The sequence below is a fragment of the Pongo abelii genome, chromosome 5 (genome assembly GCF_028885655.2).
Source record: "Pongo abelii isolate AG06213 chromosome 5, NHGRI_mPonAbe1-v2.0_pri, whole genome shotgun sequence".
In the NCBI taxonomy this organism is placed as follows: domain Eukaryota; kingdom Metazoa; phylum Chordata; class Mammalia; order Primates; family Hominidae; genus Pongo; species Pongo abelii.
This window is the reverse complement of record NC_071990.2, coordinates 122,412,751-122,435,190: the sequence shown is the minus strand read 5'-3', so window position 1 is coordinate 122,435,190 and position 22,440 is coordinate 122,412,751. Positions and strand designations below refer to the sequence as shown.

The following is a 22,440-nucleotide window of genomic DNA, read 5'->3' as shown; positions in this document are numbered from 1 at the left end:
CTGTTATTGGTCTATTCAGAGATTCAACTTCTTCCTGGTTTAGTCTTGGGAGGGTGTATGTGTCCAGGAATTTATCCATTTCTTCTAGATTTTCTAGTTTATTTGCATAGAGGTGTTTATAGTATTCTCTGATGGTAGTTTGTATTTCTGTGGGATCGGTGGTGATATCCCCTTTATCACTTTTTATTGCGTCTATTTGATGCTTCTCTCTTTCCTTCTTTATTAGTCTGGCTAGCAGTCTATCAATCTTATTGATCTTTTCAGAAAAACAGCTCCTGCATTCATTGATTTTTTGAAGGGTTTTTTGTGTCTCTATCTCCTTCAGTTCTGCTCTGATCTTAGTTATTTCTTGCCTTCTGCTAGCTTTTGAATGTGTTTGCTCTTGCTTCTCTAGTTCTTTTAATTGTGATGTTAGGGTGTCAGTTTTAGATGTTTCCTGCTTTCTCTTGTGGGCATTTAGTGCTATAAATTTCCCTCTACACACTGCTTTAAATGTGTCCCAGAGATTCTGGTATGTTGTGTCTTTGTTCTCATTGGTTTCAAAGAACATCTTTACTTCTGAAAGGGATCAATTCAACAAGAAGAGCTAACTATCCTAAATATATATGCACCCAATACAGGAGCACCCAGATTCATAAAGCAAGTCCTTAGTGACCTACAAAGAGACTTAGACTCCCACACAGTAATAATGGGAGACTTTACACACCACTGTCAACATTAGAGAGAAAGTTAAAAAGGATATCCAGGAATTGAACTCAGCTCTGCACCAATCGGACCTCATAGACATCTACAGAACTCCCCACCCCAAATTAACAGAATATACATTCTTCTCAGCACCACATCACACTTATTCCAAAATTGACCAAATAGTTGGAAGTAAAGAACTCCTCAGCAAATGTAACAGAACAGAAATTATAACAAACTGTCTCTCAGACCACAGTGCAATCAAACTAGAACTCAGGATTAAGAAACTCACTCAAAACTGCTCAACTACATGGAAACCAAACAACCTGCTCCTGAGTGACTACTGGGTACATACCATATACTCTTTAATTTAAAACTGGACTAACAAAGACTATGGGAAATCCTTGCTATACCTCAAGCCCTGCTATATCGATTTAGTGATTAAAAAGAGACTATACATCTAGTAATTGGATATATCTTTATCAGTTTTGTATATTTTTATTAATTTGAAACTACATTCAAATAGCAGATTCATTTAATAACAACCACTTCATTATTTTGAAACAGTAATGCTATTCTTTCTCTTAAAGTGATGTAAAAATGTCCTTTTAATGACTCCCCATGTGAGTTAATCTGTCTTAAGAAATCGTATCATTGCTCTGTTGATATTATTTAGCATTTTATTGCTAATTATAAAATATGAAAACAGCTTTTAAGTAACTAAATAGGTATATGTGATTAAGTAATTATTTGGATACAAATTTCATAGCTTATTCATTTTGATCTAATTAGGAGCAGTGCTTTTTGAAGTTGTGTATTTTTAGGCACTGAGGAATTGGTTGATTAGTGAAGGATTTGTAGGCAGATTGCTAAATGAAATACACATATCTCTAAAGTAAAAATAAGCTCAACTAGAGTACAAAAAATTAAATGCAGCAAGAAGTGCATATTTGTTGTATGGCTTCTTTTAGTAGTAACTGAGTTTGGAAAGAAAATAGAAATTTGAATATATATTATTTTTAAATGAGCAACAGAAAATCACATGTTCCAATTAACTTTATGACCAATTTTATCTTCTGTTAAAAAAAAGTCTTACTGTATTTTGTTCATTTTCCTGGCTTAAGAAGTACCATGTATCTTTAATGATTCATCTTTTATAATTCCTTGGAGTCACTATCCTGCATATCATTGATTATTATATTGTACTATGTCAACAATTAGGCTAACACAGATAATCCCCTGGATATAAAGTATAAAAACCTGCATGGATTTTCTCATTTGCTGTTTTTTCCCCCTATTATGAAAGCAGGATTATAGAAAACTGTTTCATTATTTTTTGTGACACATTGCTTTTTGAAAATGTAAAATTATACAAATGCAAAGCAGGATATGAATGCTGGGCATGGCCCTTGTTCAGAGTCAGATTTATAAGTGCATATGTCTTTATAAATGTGTATGTCTTCCCTCTCTTCATGTTTTGGATGGTGCGCCTTGAGATGATACCTTCTCCCTTCCTGTGAGTTATTTTTGCTTGTCAGTACTTATCCTTTAATGTATGTCCAAATGGAAATATCCTGGATCATATACAAGTGGATGATTTTGCTTTGTGTTTGTACACTGCTTTGTACACACTTTGTACACTGCTTCTGTACCCCTCTTTTAGTAGAAACACATGTACATTATTTGTATTCTTTGCCTTGCTCTTTTTAGTTGAAGATCTTTAAATGTATGGATATATATGTGCCTAACTTCAGGTCCCTTGATTTTCTGACACAGTGTCTTGCCTAGAAGTGCAACAAAAATAGTCTTATGTTTTTCATGTTGCTTCATAGTATAAAGAGTGGTTCTTTTTTCATTTAAAATTTTAACCTTTATTGTGGGACAGATGGAGAAATTCATGATCAATGAAGTGAATTGACTTGCAGAGGTCATTCAGATAGTGTAAGGACTTGAAACCACTTTTATTCCAAAGTTAGTTTTCTTCCTTACTTTACTGATACTTTTTCTATGATGAAAGCAAATGAAGCCAGAGGAGTTGTTAAAAATAGTGTCTTTGAATCAGAAAACTTTATCATTTACAAATCATACCTATTTTGGCTTAAACAAGTATCTGTAGGTAATTTTTTTAACCAAACTTTTTTGGCTTAATGTTTTATTATTATTATTATTATTATTATTATTATTATTATTGTTGTTGTTGTTATACTTTAAGTTCTGGGATACATGGGCAGAACATACAGGTTTGTTACATAGGTATACACGTGCCATGGTGGTTTGCTGCACCCATCAACCCGTCATCTACATCAGGTATTTCTCCTAACGCTCTCCCTCCCCTAGGCCCCCACCCCCCAATAGGCCCCAATCTGTCATGTTCCCCTCCCCTGTGTCCATGTGTTCTCATTGTTCAACTCCCACTTATGAGTGAGAAGATGTGGTGTTTAGTTTTCTTTTCTTGTGTTAGTTTGCTGAGAATGATGGTTTCCAGCTTCATCCATGTCCCTGCAAAGGACATAAACTCATCCTTTTTTATGGCTGCATAGTATTCCCTGGTGTATATGTGCCACATTTTCTTTATCCAGTCTATCATTGATGGGCATTTGGATTGGTTCCAAGTCTTTGCCATTGTGAAAAGTGCTGCAATAAACATAAGTGTGCATGTATCTTTATAATAGAATGATTTATAATCCCTTGGGTATATACTCAGTAATGGGATGGCTGGGTCAAATGGTATTTCTAGTTCTGGATCCTTGAGGAATCGCCACACTGTCTTCCACAATGGTTGAACTAATTTACACTCCCACCAACAGTGTAAAAGTGTTCCTATTTCTCTACATCCTCTCCAGCATCTGTTGTTTCCTGACCTGAATGATTGCCATTCTAACTGGTGTCAGATGGTATCTCATTGTGGTTTTGATTTGCATTTCTCTAATGACCACTGATAATGAGTTTTTTTTTCATGTTTGTTGGCTGCATGAATGTCTTCTTTTGAGAAGTGTCTGTTCATATCCTTTACCCACTTTTTGATGGGGTTGTTTTTTTCTTGTAAATTTTTTTGAGTTCTTTGTAGATTCTGGATAGTAACCCTCTGTCAGATGGATAGAGTGCAAAAATTTTCTCCCATTCTGTAGGTTGTCTGTTCACTCTGATGATATTTTCTTTTTCTGTGCAGAAGGTCTTTGGTTTAATTAGATCCCATTTGTCAATTTTGGCTTTTGTTGCCATTGCTTTTGGTGTTTTACTCATGAAGTCCTTGCCCATGCCTATGTCCTGAATGGTATTGCCTAGGTTTTCTTCTAGGGTTTTTATAGTTTGAGGTCTTATGTTTAAGTCTTTAATCCATCTTGAGTTAATTTTTGTATAAAGTGTAAGGAAGGCATCCAGTTTCAGTTTTCTGCATATGGCTAGCCAGTTTTCCCAGCACCATTTATTAAATAGGGAATCCTTTCCCCATTGCTTGTTTTTGTCAGGTTTGTTAAAGAACAGATGGTTGTAGATGTGTGGTGTTATTTCTGAGTCCTCTGTTCTGTTCCATTGGTCTGTATATCTGTTTTGTTACCAGTACCCTGCTGTTTTGGTTACTGTAGCCTTGTAGTATAGTTTGAAGTCAGGTAGCATGATGCCTCCAGCTTTGTTCTTTTGGTTTAGGATTGTCTTGGCAATGCAGGATCTTTTCTGGTTGTATACGAACTTTAAAGTAGTTTTTTCCAATTCTGTGAAGAAAGTCATTGGTAGCTTGATGGGAATAGCATTGAATCTATAAATTACTTTGGGCGGTATGGCCATTTTCATGATATTGATTCTTCCTGTCCATGAGCATGGAATGTTTTTCCATTTATTTTTGTCCTCTCTTATTTCCTTGAGCAGTGGTTTGTAGTTCTCCTTGCAGAGGTCCTTCACATCCCTTGTAAATTGTATTCCTAGGTATTTTATTTTCTTTGTAGCAACTGTGAATGGAAGTTCCCTCATTATTTGGCTCTCTGTTTGTCTGTTATTGGTGTGTAGGAATGCTTGTGATTTTTGCATGTTGATTTTGTATCCTGAGACTTTGCTGAAGTTGCTTATCAGCTTAAGGAGATTTTGGTCTGAGATGATGGGGTTTTCTAAATATACAGTATTACCACTGATCCCACAGAAATACAAACTACCATCAGAGAATATTATAAACACCTCCACACAAATAAACTAGAAAATCTAGAAGAAATGGATAAATTCCTGGACACATACACCCTCCCAAGACTAAACCAGGAAGAAATCGAATCCCTGAATAGGTCAATAATAAGTTCCGAAATTATGGCAGTAATTAATACCCTACCAACCAAAAAAAGTCCAGGACTAGACCAAGTCACAGCTGAATTCTACCAGAGGTACAAAGAGGAGCTGGTGCCATTCCTTCTGAAACTATTCCAAACAATAGAAGAAGAGGGAATCCTCCCTAACTCATTTTATGAGGCCAGCATCATCCTGATACCAAAACCTGGCAGAGACACACACAAAAAAGAAAATTTCAGGCCAATATGCCTGATGAATATCGATGCAAAAATCCTCTATAAAATACTGGCAAACCAAACCCAGTAGCACATCAAAAAGCTTATCCACCACGATCAAGTCGGCTTCATCCCTGGGATGTAAGACTGGTTCAACATATGCAAATCAATAAATGTAATCCATCACATAAACAGAACTAATGACAAAAACCACATTATTATCTCAATAAATGCAGAAAAAGCCTTCGACAAAATTCAGCACCCCTTCATCTAAAAACTCTCAATAAACTAGGTATTGATGGAACGTATCTCAAAATAATAAGAGCTATTTATGACAAACTCACAGTCAATATCATACTGAATGGACAGAAACTGGAAGCATTCCCTTTGAATACCGACACAAGACAAGATGCCCTCTCTCACCACTCCTATTCAACATAGTGTTGGAAGTTCTGGCCAGGGCAATCAGGCAAGAGAAAGAAATAAAGGGTATTCAAATAGGAAAAGAGGAAGACTTAATGTTCTTATGAGAACCTTTGAAGATTGTTTTTTAATTCTAGTTACAAGGACGAATAATTTACCTCAGATAAAATAATATGCACCTCAGTGTGGCATCTTAATGTCCTTTGGCATAATCTTAAGTATGGTTCAAGAACAAAATTGCCTAGGAAAGCTGTGGCAGATTTTAATGCATATTGTGCAAGTGATTTTCCTTCCTTACAAGCCTAAAAAGCTATTTAAATGTCTTAAAGTGTAATTAGTTCTATATTATGTATGGAATGGTGGTTTACCATAAAACAAAATTCACTGTTTCACTTTCTTTATAAGCCCATTTCATTACTGTTGATAATAGCATTTTTTCCAATGAATATAAAGACTCAACTGATTGTTTTTGGAAATGTAATAATATATTTTTGAGACATATAAATTGTAATTTGTCATTTTCTGGCAGAATTACATGTCCATTTATTGTTTAACACAACAGTCTCATTTGTAGAGCTCTAACCGAGGAATACACTGGGAAAAAATTTGAAAGTACGTATCCACAAATATGTTATTATAGTATTCTTTATAGTATCTAAAGACTAGAAACACTGCAAATGTCCATGAATGGGGCTTGGTTGAATAAATTGTGGTTTATCTACAATGGAATACTATGCAGTTGGAGGAAACCTCTTTAGTAGGAGAAAGAGATGGAGGAAAGGAGGGTAACCTATAGGAGAAAAGTAACTTAAGACACATATCAACCAATCAAAATTTGAAATTGTCTAGTTCATGTACTATTCTATCTTCCTTTATATATGTTTTTAAAAATTCCATAATAATTGTTAAAGAAAAAACTACATCATGTCTGTTTGGACACATACTATTTCTTCTGTCCTATTAGAATTCTAGGTTGTCAGTTGATTTGCAGAACTTTATAAAAATACGGAAGTGGCCAGGTGTGGTGGCTCATGCAGGTAATCCCACCACTTTGGGAGGCTGAGATAGGTGGGTCACTTGAGGTCAGGAGTTCAAGACCAGCCTGACCAACATGGTGAAACCCTGTCTCTACTAAAAGTACAAAAATTAGCTGGGGTCTTGGCGCACACCTGTAATCCCACCTACTCAAGAGGCTGAGGCATGAGAATCATTTGAACTCAGGAGGCAGAGGTTGCAGTGAGCTGAGATTGCACCACTGCACTCCAGCCTGGGTGATGGAGTGAGACTGTCTCAAAAAAAAAAAAAAATAACAGAAGTTACTTGCTCAGAGATTAAAATTTATGACTCATAGCTCAGCATTCTTCCAGGGATACGGTGTTTTGGAATTCTGCTATTTCAATGTAAGTCTGAAGTACTTGCAAATATAGTAAAGCCAATATAATTTCTACCAAGCAAAGAGGGACATATGTTTAAAAAGGATGTCTCCCCTTTAATTGTAAACTTTGTGAAACAGGGATAAATGTCTTTTGTTCACATAAAAAATGATACTATTACCTTGTACAAATTAGGTGGTCAAAAAATATTTGTTAAATAATAACATCTATACCTTTGTTATAACATAACATTTATATAGCACTTTTTCAAAGTACTTTCAGTTACAGTCTCTCAGTTTTCCTCCTCGAAATTTCCCATGTGATGGAAAAACATAGGTATTATATCCATTTAATGAAGAAAAATACAATGTACAGAAAACAATGCTTGAATGTATATACATGCCAAAAAATTACAACTGCATTAGAAACTGTATAATAATGAACTGTTGCAGATTCTAGGGTGACTTTCGTTTAACCAATGTATATGGTGGACAGAAGCTGAGAGCCCACATCTTTATTCAACTTCCCATTCACTCCTGAAACTAACAATTGAGTGGGAACTGTTTTCTCTAGCTGTGGAGATCGTTTGTATTTATTTTCATTCTCGAATTGTTTCTCCTTCTTTATCCATCCACAGACTCTAGATTTTCATTAACACAGTATGGCCTTAAGTTGATTGGCATTAATAGCTGTAGCAAAGAACAGAGAGAGAATCTTGGCAGCAGGGCAACAGGCAATTAAGGAATTATTGCTTCTAGTGAAAGTACTACTGACTGCTTCAGTCTGCCTAGTCAAGAGGGAGCAGGAGATACTTCTTCCTCAGTCCACTAGAGCCATATTACAGGGATTTGTTGGGGTGGGGCAATGAAGATTTAGTAATGTACTCTGCATGCCAACCTACCCTCCATGTTGCAATTTGGGAGATGCATCCTATTAATTCCAAGTAAACAGTAAAGTAGGACCAAGGAGAATTTAATATATACTGCCTGTTGACAAATATTGGGTATTCATAGATGTATTCTCATTTAATATTGAGTTAAAACTTATGGGCTCTTTGGAAGGATTTTGGAACATAACAGGAGGGGAACATTATAGTTGTAAAGGAAACTCTTACACCTGAGAACAGAATTAATAGCCTTATTTAAAGGTTAATATTTGATATGAGTAATAATGTCTGGAAAACAAAAATTCAATAATACCCTCTGGTATAGGCTGAATTGTGTCTCTTCAAAACTCACCTGTTGAAGTCCTAACCCCACTACTTCAGAATGTACCTATATTTGAATAGGGCCTTTAAAGAAGTAATTAAGTTAAAATGAGGTCATTAAGTTGGACCGTAATCCAATATCACAAGTGTCTTTATTAAAGCGGAAATTGGGACACAAACATGTACTAGGGGAAGTCCATGTGAAGACACAGGGAAAGACAACCATCTATAAGCCTCAGAGAGGCTTCAGAAGAAACCAGCCCTGCCAATAGCTTGATCTTGGATTTCTCCAGAATAGTGAGAAAATAATTTTTTATTGTTTAAGCCCCCCTGCCTGTGGTTCTAGCAAACTAATACGTGTTAGTTTGTTCAAGTCAATTAAAAGCAGGATCAGCATGCCAAAAAGTTGAATCAAGGATATAAAAAACAACTTTTAGAACCTTTTCAAGAATATATTTTTAGAAGAACAAAATGATAGAACACAAAAGGAAAATTTGTATATCTGTATCCTCTATACCTATGACAAATTGAGATAAGCCATGAAATCTTTTCCCTTTTCCTTCCCACATCTCCAAAAAAAAGAAAAAAACATTAAAGGAGAAGAGATATTCAATAAGGGGAATCTTTTGTCGAAGATAAAGTAATTTGTAAATCATAAATGAAAATGAAAATATTGGAAAGTAATTGTGTTTGTTTCTTATGACTATAGTAACAAAGTACCATGAACTTGGTGGCTAAAAACAACAGAAATTTATTTTCTCACAGTTCTGGAGGCCAAAAGGCCATAATCAAAGTATTAACAAGGCTATGTTCACTCCATAGTTGCTAAGGAAAGAGCTGTTCCTTACCTCTCTCCTGGTTTCTAGTAGCCTTTAGAATCTTAGCTTGCAGATACATATTGCTTCTTCACATGGTGTTCTCCATTTGTGTCTTTTCATTGTCTTCCTTTTGTCTTCCTGTCTTTGTGAGTGTATTTCCCCTTCTTATAAAGACACCAGTCGTATTGGATTAGGGCTTACCATAATGACCTCATTTTAACCTGATTACATCTGTAAAGACCCTATTTTCAAATAAAGTCATATTATGAGGTTCGGGGGGTTAGGGCTTTGACATATCTTTTGAGTGGGGCTCAACTTTACCCATAACATTGATGTATCAGAATGTTTCCAGTATTTATAATCTCTGTGTCATTGCTATTGTTTTTTCTTAAACTTTCCTGTTTTCCACAGTGGGCACACATTGCTTTTATAATCTGAACAAATGTTATTCAAAAAATAAACAGGGAAAAAAATTCCTTTTGTAAAAGTCTCATTTTTTAAATATTCTGTGCATTAGCTCCCAGATTTTATGTTATGTAATTCTGTTAGGTTTAAATTGTTTTCTGATTCAGGAAGAGTCCATTTGCATTAATGTAACATTTAGCAATCTGTCATCTGCATAATTATACATCTGTGGTTGTAGGTAGTATGGAAAAAAAAACCTCCCATATCTGAATTAAAATAGTCTCTTGGCATTTGTTATCTGTAGAGAGCAGATTGGTGTTTTGGGTAAGAGGAGCACAATATGAATAAAGAAGGCATTGAGTAATAGGTATATAAGGGTAACTATCAGTTACCCTTAAGGCCTGAATTCCAAGGCCATGAAAGTTTTTTTCACAACTGAAGCAAATAGGAGAAGCATCCTTTTTAGGCATCTATGAAGACTGTCTTTGTGTTTTGATTAAGCATTAAGCTTTTCATTGGTTTTGTATGAGTTATTGGTTAATGTTTTTTAAAAGTCAAATGTGGTTTTATAAGTGTTTTAATGACCTTACTACTTTTTTTTATTTTAAAGATTTGCCTGCAATGGATAACCCAGTGTTTTTGGAATTATTTAGATTGGATAGAAATCTGCCATTATATTGCTACTTGTGTTTTCCTTGGTCCTGATTATCAAGTGTATATCTGTATAGCTATATTCAAACATTTACAGCAAGACATTCTACAGCACACTCAGACTCAAGATCTGCAAGTTTTCCTAAAAGTAAGTATGTTTATGTGGAGAGGAAAATGTTGAGTTAATAGCTAACTTTGGTTGCTTAATATTAGATACTTTTTCTAGGCACTCATTTAATCCTAAAAACCAATGGTGAGAGGTAGATACTATTATCATCCCCATTTTAGAGATGAGTAAACTGAGGCACAGAGTTACGTTGCCCCAAACCGTATAGCTAAAGTGGAACTGGAATATGAAATAAGCTGTCTGGATCCAACACTTTGTTTGTAACCCACATGCTATGCCAAAAAAGAAATATTTTAAAAATATTCCCATGGGCTATTTGGTCAATAAAAGTTTAATTTATTGGTTTGATACTTTTTAAATATATTTAATATATTAATAATTTCCTATGTTTTCGTATTTTTACATTTTTCTAAACTTCCATTTTTATAAAAGATTTTCATGAAAGATTATTTTATCATAGCACTCATTTTAAAAAGTTATCACCAAATATGGTACTATTTTTAAAAAAGATATAGTTACTTTCTCAATTACAATAATGTCATTTTGGAAGTTGGGGACTTTAGAAAGTACATGAGATATAAATACATCCCAGTGTTCATTTTTTGGTGGAAATCTAGCTATTTGTTTAAAGTTAAGAATCTTTGAACTTGGCCGGGCGCGGTGGCTCACGCCTGTAATCCCAGCACTTTGGGAGGCCGAGACGGGCGGATTACAAGGTCAGGAGATCGAGACCATCCTGGCTAACACGGTGAAACCCCGTCTCTACTAAAAATACAAAAAATTAGCCGGGTGTGCTGGCGGGCGCCTGTAGTCTCAGCTACTCGGGAGGCTGAGGCAGGAGAATGGCGTGAACCCAGGAGGCGGAGCTTGCAGTGAGCCGAGATCGCACCACTGCACTCCCAGCCTGGGCGACAGAGCGAGACTCCGTCTCCAAAAAAAAAAAAAGAATCTTTGAACTTAAAATGTTTCCTTATCCCTACTACCTTTGCCATCCCACAGGAACACATATACACGTATACACTAAAAACAACATTCATCATTTGCTAGGCTTTCTCTAGGTCAACAGTTTCTAAGTAAATTAATTTTATTATTTACCATTAAATACCTGCCAGGGTTATTTTCCATTTAACGATATTTTTCTTTAAATAAATGCCATTGATCATTTAAGATTGCCAAATTATCATTTGATTTCATCAATTCAGAATTCAAAAGGTTTTAAACTTTCAATGTATATCACTAGATTAGAAACAGTCTTAATGAAAAAGTATGCTGAGAAAAATGATTGCACATGTAGAGGAAAAACTAAGATAGAAAAATAAAAGAATGCTCTCTAAGAGGTGATTTGGAATACAGGAAGTGTTAGGCAAATTGAAATTCTGTTGAATACAAAATGTAGGTTCATTTTCAGTAAGGAACATTTTCATCATCTATAGTGGTCAGTTATAGGAATTTCAGAGTCTGAAACTTTCCTGTACTCATATCTGTCTGTATCCCCCAACCTGTAATTCTCTAACATCTTATCCCACTTTAGTTTTTCTCACAGTTTTTATCACCATCTGAAATTATTTTATATGTGTTTTTGTCTGTCTTCCCTGGTAAAATGTGTAAGCTCTATAAGGACTGTGACTTGGTCTGTTTCATTTACTGATGTATTTTCAACAATATATCAAACAATACCTGGTAGATAATAGGTATTCAATACATATTTGTTGATTGTGTAAGTAAATAATGTAAATAAATAAATGGGAAAGATGAATAAACTTTGTTTTATTCACATCAAATAACAAACATTACTAAATTCATTAAGTGCTTACCACTTACTTTTCTTCCTGTCAAAAGCATCATCTTTAAATTTGATTAATGTTGATTTACAGTTTCATCTCTCTTTTGACTATTTGAGGGAAAAATTATAATAGAGTTTGCAAATATTAACCTCTTTAAATGTGTCTCAAACCATTCTCCATTGCGTTTTCAGCATAATGCTATCAGTTTAAAACTAAAGGATTTTAAATGGGGAGAGGAGATTATGACCTAAGCCTCTGTTAAATTACTAAAATTTGAATAGTGTTGGTTTAAATCCAAACTAAGAACATGTAGGCAAGGAATTAATTTTAGCATGTATCCTAGAACTAACCTTACTTTTTACCCTTGTTGTTTTCATTTGTCTGAGAGATTAGGAAAAATGCTTTTTTGATTGATACCATAACTTCACTTTTTTTGTTGTTTTATTTTCAGTGGGTATGTGTCAAAATTCACTGTTCTCTTTTAATGGGCACTCATTTTTCTTGTGAGATAAACTCTGGTATAGTTTGTTTAAATATATATTTACATATCCCTTTAACTACTCCATTTGGCCCTGAAATAGTCTCTTGTCTGTGAAGTATATATGTATAGCGTTTTTCACTTATTCATATAATAACCAATAATGAAGTATTGATTAATGAACTGATTTTATTTTGCCTACCCTAGAAACATCCCCTGTCAAAAATACTCACATGATTTAAGAATTCCTCATTCAACTGAAGCTATAGAGATTGAACCTTGGAAATTATGTTTTACACTTTCTTATTCAAAATCTCAGATTTGTACAGAGGGAAAAAAGACTTACCAATAATTATTTATATAGGCCAGGTGCAGTGGCTCACACTTGTAATCCCCATATGTTGGGAGGTCAAGGCAAGTGGATAGCTTGAACCCAGGGGTTTGAGACCAGCCTGGGCAACATGGCAAAACCCCATCTCTACCCCAAAAAAAGTAGAAAAATTAGCTAGGTGTGGTGGCACGCACCTGTAGTCCCAGCTACTGAGGAGGCTGAGGTGGGAGGATCAATTGAGCCCAGGAGGTCGAGGCTGCAGTGAGCCATGATCGTACCACTGCACTCCAGCCTGGGCTACAGAACAAGACCCTGTCTCAAAAAAAAAAAAAAAGAAAAAAAATTCCCCATGTAACTGCATACCACAGCCATAATAATATTCTTGTATAGATTATTTAATCACATTATCCCCTCGCTCTACATATTTAATAATGATTGCTTCCAAGAAGAATGAAGATAAAGTAAAACAAGATACTTCTACTTTTTATTGTATATATTTATATGGGCTTTATTTTATATTTGAGGAATGAGCTCATACTTCTTTTATCATAAAACTATTTTTAAGAAGAAATTGAATAAGTATATAAAAATAAATAGATCAAGCATCTGACTGTTATAAATGAGTTCAAATAATTGGGCCTAACTGAATTCATTTTCAAAATATTGAAAACCACAAATATGTTATACTTTCAGTTATTATCAGTTGTATTGAGAAACTGAAGATATGCAATTCTTTTCCTGATTTAAATTTCATGTATTGAGATAAAATGACATGATAAAAGCATTGTTGTAGAAATAAAAATCTGTGCGCAATATTCAGTATCAAGAAAATATCAATCCATTTGTAGTCACTTTGGTTTAGGCTCAAGATTTTAAATCAGGTAATTGAGGGTATAGACTTATTGCCTACATTTCTAATAGCTCACTAAAGAGCTCTTCATGATTCCAAATCAATATATTAAAAAGATAAGTTAGAATTTCTTGGATCAGAAGGTGGTGTGAACACTAATAGGCAGAACAAGTTTATGGGGGAAAGAAAAACTTATTTTTCCTCTTCAGATTAGACCACTGAAAGAATAGATGAACGCCTTGGGTATAAGTTGATATCAACAAAACATTGTCTGATTGTTTCACAGTATCCTTTTAGACACAACAAGAATGTGGGCTGGATATTAGAGCAGTTAAGTGCATCGTTTTCATGCTGTGGTGATTAATGAATTAGTACCAAGCTAGAAGGCAGCCTCTGAGGATATGCTGAAGAAAGAGCTCAGTCTTTGGGCCCGGAATTCTGAACATTTTTATCTGTGACAGATGGTGGTTCAGAAAGTCTGTAGATATTTCCAAGGGGAAAAACATCCAACAAAGTAAATATTCTGTAATATCCCAGCAAGCTGGGATATTCTTTCAACTCATCTGTAGCGCACATACACACACACGAACAGGTTTAGTGACAGTTTAATAGTAGTTCATATGTGGATGTCCTAGTGTTTTAGTGAGCTGTGTTGTATTCTTCTCTAACATGCTAATAGGCTGTCAGCAATCTTGGCTTTAGTTTGTGAATTCAACCTGGGGACAAACTTCACTGAAATACCAGCCTAGAAAAAGATTGCCTTTCTGTGAAAATCAGGCTGTGAAGGCTCAAAATACTTAATTAAAATGCTTCAACTAAATCTTGCATATTGTGACAAAATCAATTTATAATTATGAAAAAATCAGATTAATTTCAACCCAATCAGTAAATTGTCAAGAGGGATTTTTTGTTGGTGCCATTGCAGCTGCTATTACCAGAGAATGTTGACAGGGTGAGAAACGAAGATCGGACTGAGAAAAATCTGATTGAATACTAAGCTTTTATAAGATGAAAGTATACATAATATTTAAAACAGTTCACCATCTGATCAAATATTTTAAAGGTATTCAGTACAGTGTCAGCTGTGTTTTGCAGATACGTTTTCTGCATTGTCCTTATATTACTTGATTCTATCTGGTTTCAGATTCTAACTTTGTCACTCACTGTGTGAGCTCAAGTACATTGCTTAGACTTTTATGCTTATTTCTTTATCACATAGGGTTGTTGAAGAATTAAATGAGGTGATATTTGTAAAATACTTTTAGACCATTATCTGGAACATAGTAAGTACTTAAAAAAACTTAGCAGTTATTAAGTTGCTACGTCCCTCTACTAGATTCTTCTTATTTCTTTGTTAAGAAGATACGTAGAGAATACAAGCAAAGGAAACAGAATTTTCTGAGTGCATAGCTACACTTTGGTGTACTTTTGCTCCCATTTTTCTCCAGCTCCTGAGACTTCTTAAGATATCATATAATAGTAATACCTGTCAATGACATTACCTTCACACCTTGGTCAGAAATATCCTCTTATACTGTTTCTGATCAGGACCTGTTCCCTCATTAACCTGGCCAAGACTAAGTTAAGTCTCTGGTACAATCACATATTTCCAAGTACCCTTCAGTTGAGTTTAAATCTTCAAGAACCACATACTATGTCCTGAATCTGTAAGAACTTCACATTCTATCCAGAATTACAAACACTATATAAACTCCCTGGTCCTAAGAATCACTTAGGGTACTTATGAAAATTAATGTATTTAGATTCCTTCCCAGACCTGTTAAATCAGAATTTATTTGGCAGAAGCATGAGTTGTCAGATTGTAGTAGAAAATCTTAAGTAGCTTGAAAACCTTTAAAATACATAAAAATGTGACCTTTGGAGTTTGTTAATAAATCAGAATCCAGAATGCCAATGCCAATGCCAAGGATTCAAAAATTTAAGGGACTGCATCCAGGAGTTTCTAATTTTACTGAACACCCCAGAAGGAACATAGTGGAAGAAACATGGCTGACCGGTTGTTATATCACTTTGATCAAGACGAATATATATATATATGTGTATGTATGTAAGACACGACACACAAAAAGATTATCTCTAGTAAGGGTAAAGAGCAGAACTATATTCATAAATCCTCCTTCTCTCAAGAGCTTTCTATATGAGATTTGACATTAATGCAAGTCTTTAACTTTTAAGTATATGTTAAGTTCTATACCTTTTGTGGTAATTTTTTATCCTATATGTCTCATAATGTTATTAATAAAAGTCAACTCTTCCAGTTTAACCCACTCAAAGTAACTTACCTTACCCTTTTTTCTCCGTAATTTATAAAGAGCTATTATATTTTAAAAACTGTCATTTTGCAAGGGCACTAATAATTAAATATTTTGGAAAGAATATATCAGAGAATATCTAAACTTGGTCCTGAATTCATAAACCAGGGTATACCATGTTAGCACACTTGATCTTTTTGTGCTTTTTATCTGTTTACTACTGCAAAAGGCCTTATCTTCAATTCAGATTTTAAGCTCACATGGCTTGCAGTAGTTCTAAACAAATTTCTGCTAAAAATTAGTATCTTCAGTATTTTTGCAAACATCAACTAATACAAATAACTTTTCAAGGTATTGGTATAGCTTTCTTCCCAAAATAGGCACATTTTTGAAGTTGCAAGAAAAGCCAGTAACAGCCTAATATTTTAGATAAATGGCTCCCTTATATTCCTGGCAAGGGTTTGAGGAGCAGAGACTGGAGTCAGTAATCCATGATAGACCCACCCATGCCTAACATCATATGTCTGTAGTGTGATCAAGAAAATGTAGGCGAGCCATTTCAAAGACCATCATTAATAAAAATGTGTTCTCATTATTTATGACCACTATGAATATCTTGAGTGCTTATTGTATACCACACCCTGGGCAAAGAGCTTTACAGGTATTGCTCATTCACTCATGGACTTATTCAACTATTTATTGTGGAACAACTGTGAGCCAACTACTCTGCCCACATTAAATTCTCCTGGAAGGCAAATAAATGAACAAATACATAATATCTTAAGTATTATAGATCTTATTCTATTTCTAATAAGGAAATCAAACATGATGGAGGAGTCTAAGGTGCCAGTTAGATAAAGAGGCCAGGCAAGACCACCCTTGATGGGGTAAACAGCTACCTGAATGAAGCAAAAGAAAAAGTCATACGAAGAATACCTAGGCAAAAGCCTGCTTAAATAGGAATAAAAGCAAGTGCAAGATCTCAGAGGTGGGAATGAGCTGGCTCACTTAGAGAGTGTCAAGAAGACCACTGTGACCAGAACAAGGTGAAGGAATGAGAAAGGTAAGAGATAAGACAGGGACCAAATCATATAAGATACTCTAATCTATGGTAAGAAGTTCAGATTTCAGAATATTTAATCCAGAGAGCAATCATATGATATTATTGTCCACATTTAACACATGAAAAATTGAGGCTTAGAGTCAATAAACTTACCCAAGTTCATACATCTAGTAACTAACATAGGAGAATTCAAACCCTTTCATTTGGTCTGAATCCAAATCCCATGTTCCTTTTACTGTAACAAGTTGTTTTTCATTGACTAGTCTGATATTTTAATCAATGTCCTAGATTCAGTGGTCCCAAATCAAATGTTCTCAATAGTTAAAAGAAAACAGATGAATGCATATTTGAAATTTGAAACTGGACTTCTATACACAAAGGAGAGAGGGAAACTACATATATACCGTATTATATAATATTGAATACATCCAACATTGTGGTTTAGAATGGGAATTTTTAATACTTTTGGATGATTCAACATTTGAAACTCAGAATTAATGAAGGCAGCAAATTATTAAAAACATACCAGTTGAATAGCATTAGATACAACAAACGAAATGCAATAAGCTCAAAATGAACTTCCTAATTAAAACTTAAATCATTCTAGTAGTCACTATTAAAAAAATTTCTTGAGCAAATACTATACTGTTAATATAAAGCAGAATAGTGTTGTTGTTACCTTATGTAATTAATGTGTCTGCTACTTAAATAATTGAGGCATTCATATTTTATATAGAGTTTGATATACTTTGGTCTATAAATGAAATGATGATGAAGCACTAGTCTGAGGAATTAGTCTGTTACAACTTGAACGATAAGCTGGCAGTCTAAATGGTCATAATTACAAGTAAAAGTTATCCACTAAAAAGGCCATTAGAGAACATTTAGGATAAGATGAAAAAATGTTCTACTTTGAAGACAAAATGTAAAATGTAGATATTTTGGAATTTTATTCAGAGCTAAAATTGCCTACAAATTTTCAATAATGAACTATATCATTTGAAAACACTCCTTTTTAAATGTGTTTTAAAATTTTTCTCTTATGAAATAAAACGTTAATAGCCTTATGTGTCATTTTTATGGGTATCTCTTTGGTGTAGTTATCAGGGCATTTACAATTAATGTTTAAAATGGAAACCATGATTTCAAAAAATACATTCTGAGGAAAAAATATATTTAAATTGAGTTATAACTGTGGCTGTCCCTAGGTGGTTTTTATTAAAGTGAAACAATAATTAAAAGATATTAAATAGATATTGCTTATTTTTTGCCCAGAAATGAATTATTAGAGCTTCGTTCAAGTGCTGTCATCTCCTATTATAATTCATATTTAATGAACAATAAGTATTCCTTTGAAAATAATATGTCCTGAAACAGTTCTTCTGCCATTGGATCTTTAGTCTCTGGTTAGAATAACACATTACTATAATTCCTCCCCATCTTAGGTATGGTCTTAGTGAAGAGATAGTTAAAGCCACGTCACACATAATTTGAATGAAATGAATGAATAAATTCATAATTGTTCCACGACTATAACAATAACTGTTTAAAATGAGTTCTTGAACAGGAGGATTGTTCTTACTCTGATCCTATTTTTTTCCCCAAAGAAAAAAGTGAAATATTTTTGATAGGACAGGAATTTACAAAGACCCAGTATTTCTGCTATTCATAGGATAAAAATATTCCCTTTGACTCAGTTACTTATACATAAAATCAGAGACATGATATACACCTCAGTTGTCAACATTTTAGGGCAGGGCTCTTCTCACTCATCTTCGTGTCTTCAGTGCTAATCAAGAACCTTACGTATAATAAGAGAATGAATGAGTGAAGAAGTGAAAGAAGGATTGAAATAATTTCACAATTATCTTGAGATGAGAGCTCAAATACTTAGGTTGGAAGGTATTTGTTCTAGCCTTAATGGTATTAAGTATATAACAACACCATTTCATTTCTTCAGCTGTAATATCAGCCTTGTAGATCAGTCGTTTATTTTTTGGAATGTCCCGACTAACCTTTCCCTCAAACTATGTAGATTTTTGGTAATGAAGGCAAAATAAGAATAAAGTTACCCCAAGTTATATGCAAGCTGTGAATGGTTATTAACCATAAGTGACAAGTGATATCTGAAGCCTCTAAAAACATCTGTTCTCATCGAGATTGTGTAATGTTTTCCTAGCATTTCTATATTGAGGTTTCTTCTCTATAAACTGCCTCTAACACAGTATCTGGTATATGATACGCATTGTCTTTTATTCTTTTGGGTTGCTTTTTTTTTCTTATAGTAATTCTTGCCTTTAAACTATAAACTCCTGAAAGGCATGAATTTTCCAAAGTTTGTGTAACCTCTGAAACTCCTAACATTATGAATATGAATTACACTGAATCAAAGATGACTTTTCTTCTGCATATTTTGTTTTGCCTTGAGTGTAGGTACTGCGTAGATAGTATTTGGAGGTACTAAAAGGAATGGTCATAAAATTCCCTAAAAGACTCTAAACTGTTAAACAGGTGTTCTTACTGTTTATTCTTGAGTGTCTCGTTTGGAACACTAACCATTAAATTCCAAATTAGTATAGAGGTGCATAGTACCAACATTAGTAATTGCAGATTCTTGGAGGTTTTATGGAGAGTAGCTTATACAACAGATATTTCTTGCACTATTATAGTGTCCTTTGGTAGATAAGCTTTAGGGTCTTTACTAATTACAAATTTGAACAATCATTGTATAACATGATACTATATTTAAAATTAGGAAGATTTCCTTATCTGCTTTTGTTTTTTTGGTAGCTGTAAATCATTTTTGGTTTTGAAAATAGAAAACCTTATTTAAGGGGGACATATAGTTTCTTCTTGTCATATATATGCACAGCTCACTAAATGAAAAGCAGTGACACATTTGCTGGCAACATAAACAGCCCACCCTCATCTATAGCTGAAAATAAATGGTATATCAATTATTTAAAATTCATTAACTTGGAATTGTGTGTCTTACCCAAGTAAATAATTTTGCCTTTATGATTTTTGGCAGGAAGAAGCACTGCATGGTTTTCGAGTGAGTGATTATCTTGAATACATGGAAATTTTGGAACAAAACTACCGAACAGTGCTGCTGAAAGACATGCGGAACATTAGACTGCAGAGCACACAGATCATGAGACACACGGTTTAAATTTAGGTTTTATTTATTTTTAAAGGCAGCAGGGGGGCTTGATGGTTTTCTGTGTCTGTAACATTTACTTTGTGAATATACATATTGTAAATACTGAGAAGTATAACGATATATTTAAGTAGGTATGAGCTCAATTTGTGAATTCATTTTTGTAAATTTGTTGTTTTGTAAGGTTATTATAGAATCAGATCTAGCTTACTTATCGTTCTTATTCATGTTTAAGAGTTAGTCCTGGTCGGACGCGGTGGCTCATGCCTGTAATCCCAGCACTTTGGGAGTCTGAGGTGGGCGGATCATGAGGTCAAGAGATCGAGACCATCCTGGCCAACATGGTGAAACCTCATCTCTGCTAACAATACTGAAATTAGCTGGGTGCGGTGGTGTGCCTGTAGTCCCTGCTACTTGGGAGGCTGAGGCAGGAGAATTGCTTGAACCCGGGAGGCGGAGGTTGCAGTGAGCTGAGATCGTGCCACTGTACTCCAGCCTGGCCACAGGGTGAGACTCTGTCTCAAAAAAAAAAAAAAAAAAAGTTAGTCCCAACTTACATCTCCTTTATTCAGATGATTAAAATATTTTTTCCAGTGAGTTTGGAAAGAAGTAATAGTGTAAATAATATTTTGACTAGCTGCAGAAAGCCCATAAGACAAGGAAAAGACAGTATTTCTTCCATTCTTTATGTCTGTACATATAAAGGAAAATGGATAAAACCACAACTGCTTCTTTTACATGTGGAAGAACAATATTATTTACCATGGCAAGTGGTAGAAAAACTGTTGTCCTTGGACATAATTGTTTTTTAGGTGTTGCTTTTGATACCTATATCAATTTATAATTCTTTGTTTGAAATGAAGTCTTTACATAGTTCATTGAAGAGATAGATTGGTTATTTCATACTGATAAGCATTCTACTCTTATTTGTTATGCATTTTCCTTAGTGATATATTTCACTTGTACTGAACTTGAAAATATAAAGGGGAATACTTTTCTAAATTATTTTAAATGGCTAGCACTATGATTTGTTTTATTTAAATAGACGTCTCTGCACCAGTAAGATTAATACAATATGTGAATGTCTATTTTTTATATCTTAACTCAAAATGAATATATGAAAGATAATGCATGAATATATTACATTATTCATTTTTAGTCATGAGTTTATTTCAATAAGTTTTTCTAATTGTAGATACTGTTTTTTATTCTTTCCTTGTATCTAAATATAAATCAACCATTAAAATCATTCTAACTCTAACCCTGCTTTTTTTTTTCCTTTTCAACTGAAAGTGGATCATTCACAAACTAAGTTTTTCATTTAGCATGATCAAATAACTGGTACTATACAGTTTTCAATTTAGTAATATTTAGGCTATTGCAATATCAGCCTTCCAAAATCAAGTTTTATGCTGTAAATGCCAACAATAGCTTCTCAGTAATAGTGTTCATAAAGGGCATTGTAAAGTTGAGAAAAGTAATTTGAGCAAGTTAATTTGACATATTGCGCACTTTCACTTCAGCCCATGTGAGTTAAAAGAGAGTCATAGATGACTCAAAATACTAAGCTTTGTCTACTTTCAAACTTAATTTTGAAAAGCTGTTCCATGGAAGCTGTAATACATGTTTATGGTTCCATTTCTTCCCATTCTTTTCCTGAGTTATTGTTATGGGTCCTAAGAATCGTGCAGCTTTATTTCTTTTTATAATTGCATACACGGTAGTTGGAAATACAAATGGAGAAGAATGAACTGTAATTTAATTTTATAATGTCCATTGGTGATTTTCATTGGAAACTGAGGTAAGATCTAGATTCTAACAATTACATTTTTGAAAAAAAATAACTTCAGCTAGAGCTAGAAGGCTTTCATCTTCATTTGACATATAAGTGTCTTATGAACAATGACCTAGCAATTTGTTTGATGAAAGAAAATGTAAAATATAGTAGGTAGTGTAGCTATCATTATGAGTTATTTCTATACTTACTTTTAGAGTACCCTTTAGAACAATCATATCCTGTCATGCCCCTTGGTTTTATTTTTAATTATTTAAAATGTAAGTCCTTAGACTTTATTTCTAATTTGTGGAGGGGTAACTCATACATTTTATAGGATTCAATTACAATAAAATATGTTATGATATAATGTAAAAAAGTTTATGAAAAAATTCATATATAAAAATATTTGAATATCTGCTTTCAAAATTTCATATTTGTAGTTCTGTCTCCTCATAATACTCTCCTAAAGTATCATTGGAGGTAAAATAAGCCTCAGAAATTTATCTGAACTTTCACACAAGGTTCTACATGAATTTGTGATTAGTAAATAAT

At 33.9% G+C, this 22,440-nt stretch overlaps 1 protein-coding gene across 5 annotated transcripts in view; it reads left to right on the top strand.

Moving 5' to 3' along the window:
• TBC1D32 (TBC1 domain family member 32) overlaps positions 1-21,372 on the top strand; it is a 261,800-nt gene extending 240,428 nt beyond the window's left edge. For all 5 annotated transcript variants that reach the window (XM_054558089.2, XM_024248559.3, XM_054558087.2 and 2 more), the window contains 2 exons: positions 10,005-10,193; positions 19,983-21,372. In XM_054558089.2, the coding sequence (XP_054414064.2) occupies positions 10,005-10,193; positions 19,983-20,123 (330 nt within the window). In that variant the 3' untranslated portion in view covers positions 20,124-21,372. The remainder of the gene's footprint in view (positions 1-10,004; positions 10,194-19,982) is intronic.
• The last annotated feature ends 1,068 nt before the right edge of the window (positions 21,373-22,440 follow it).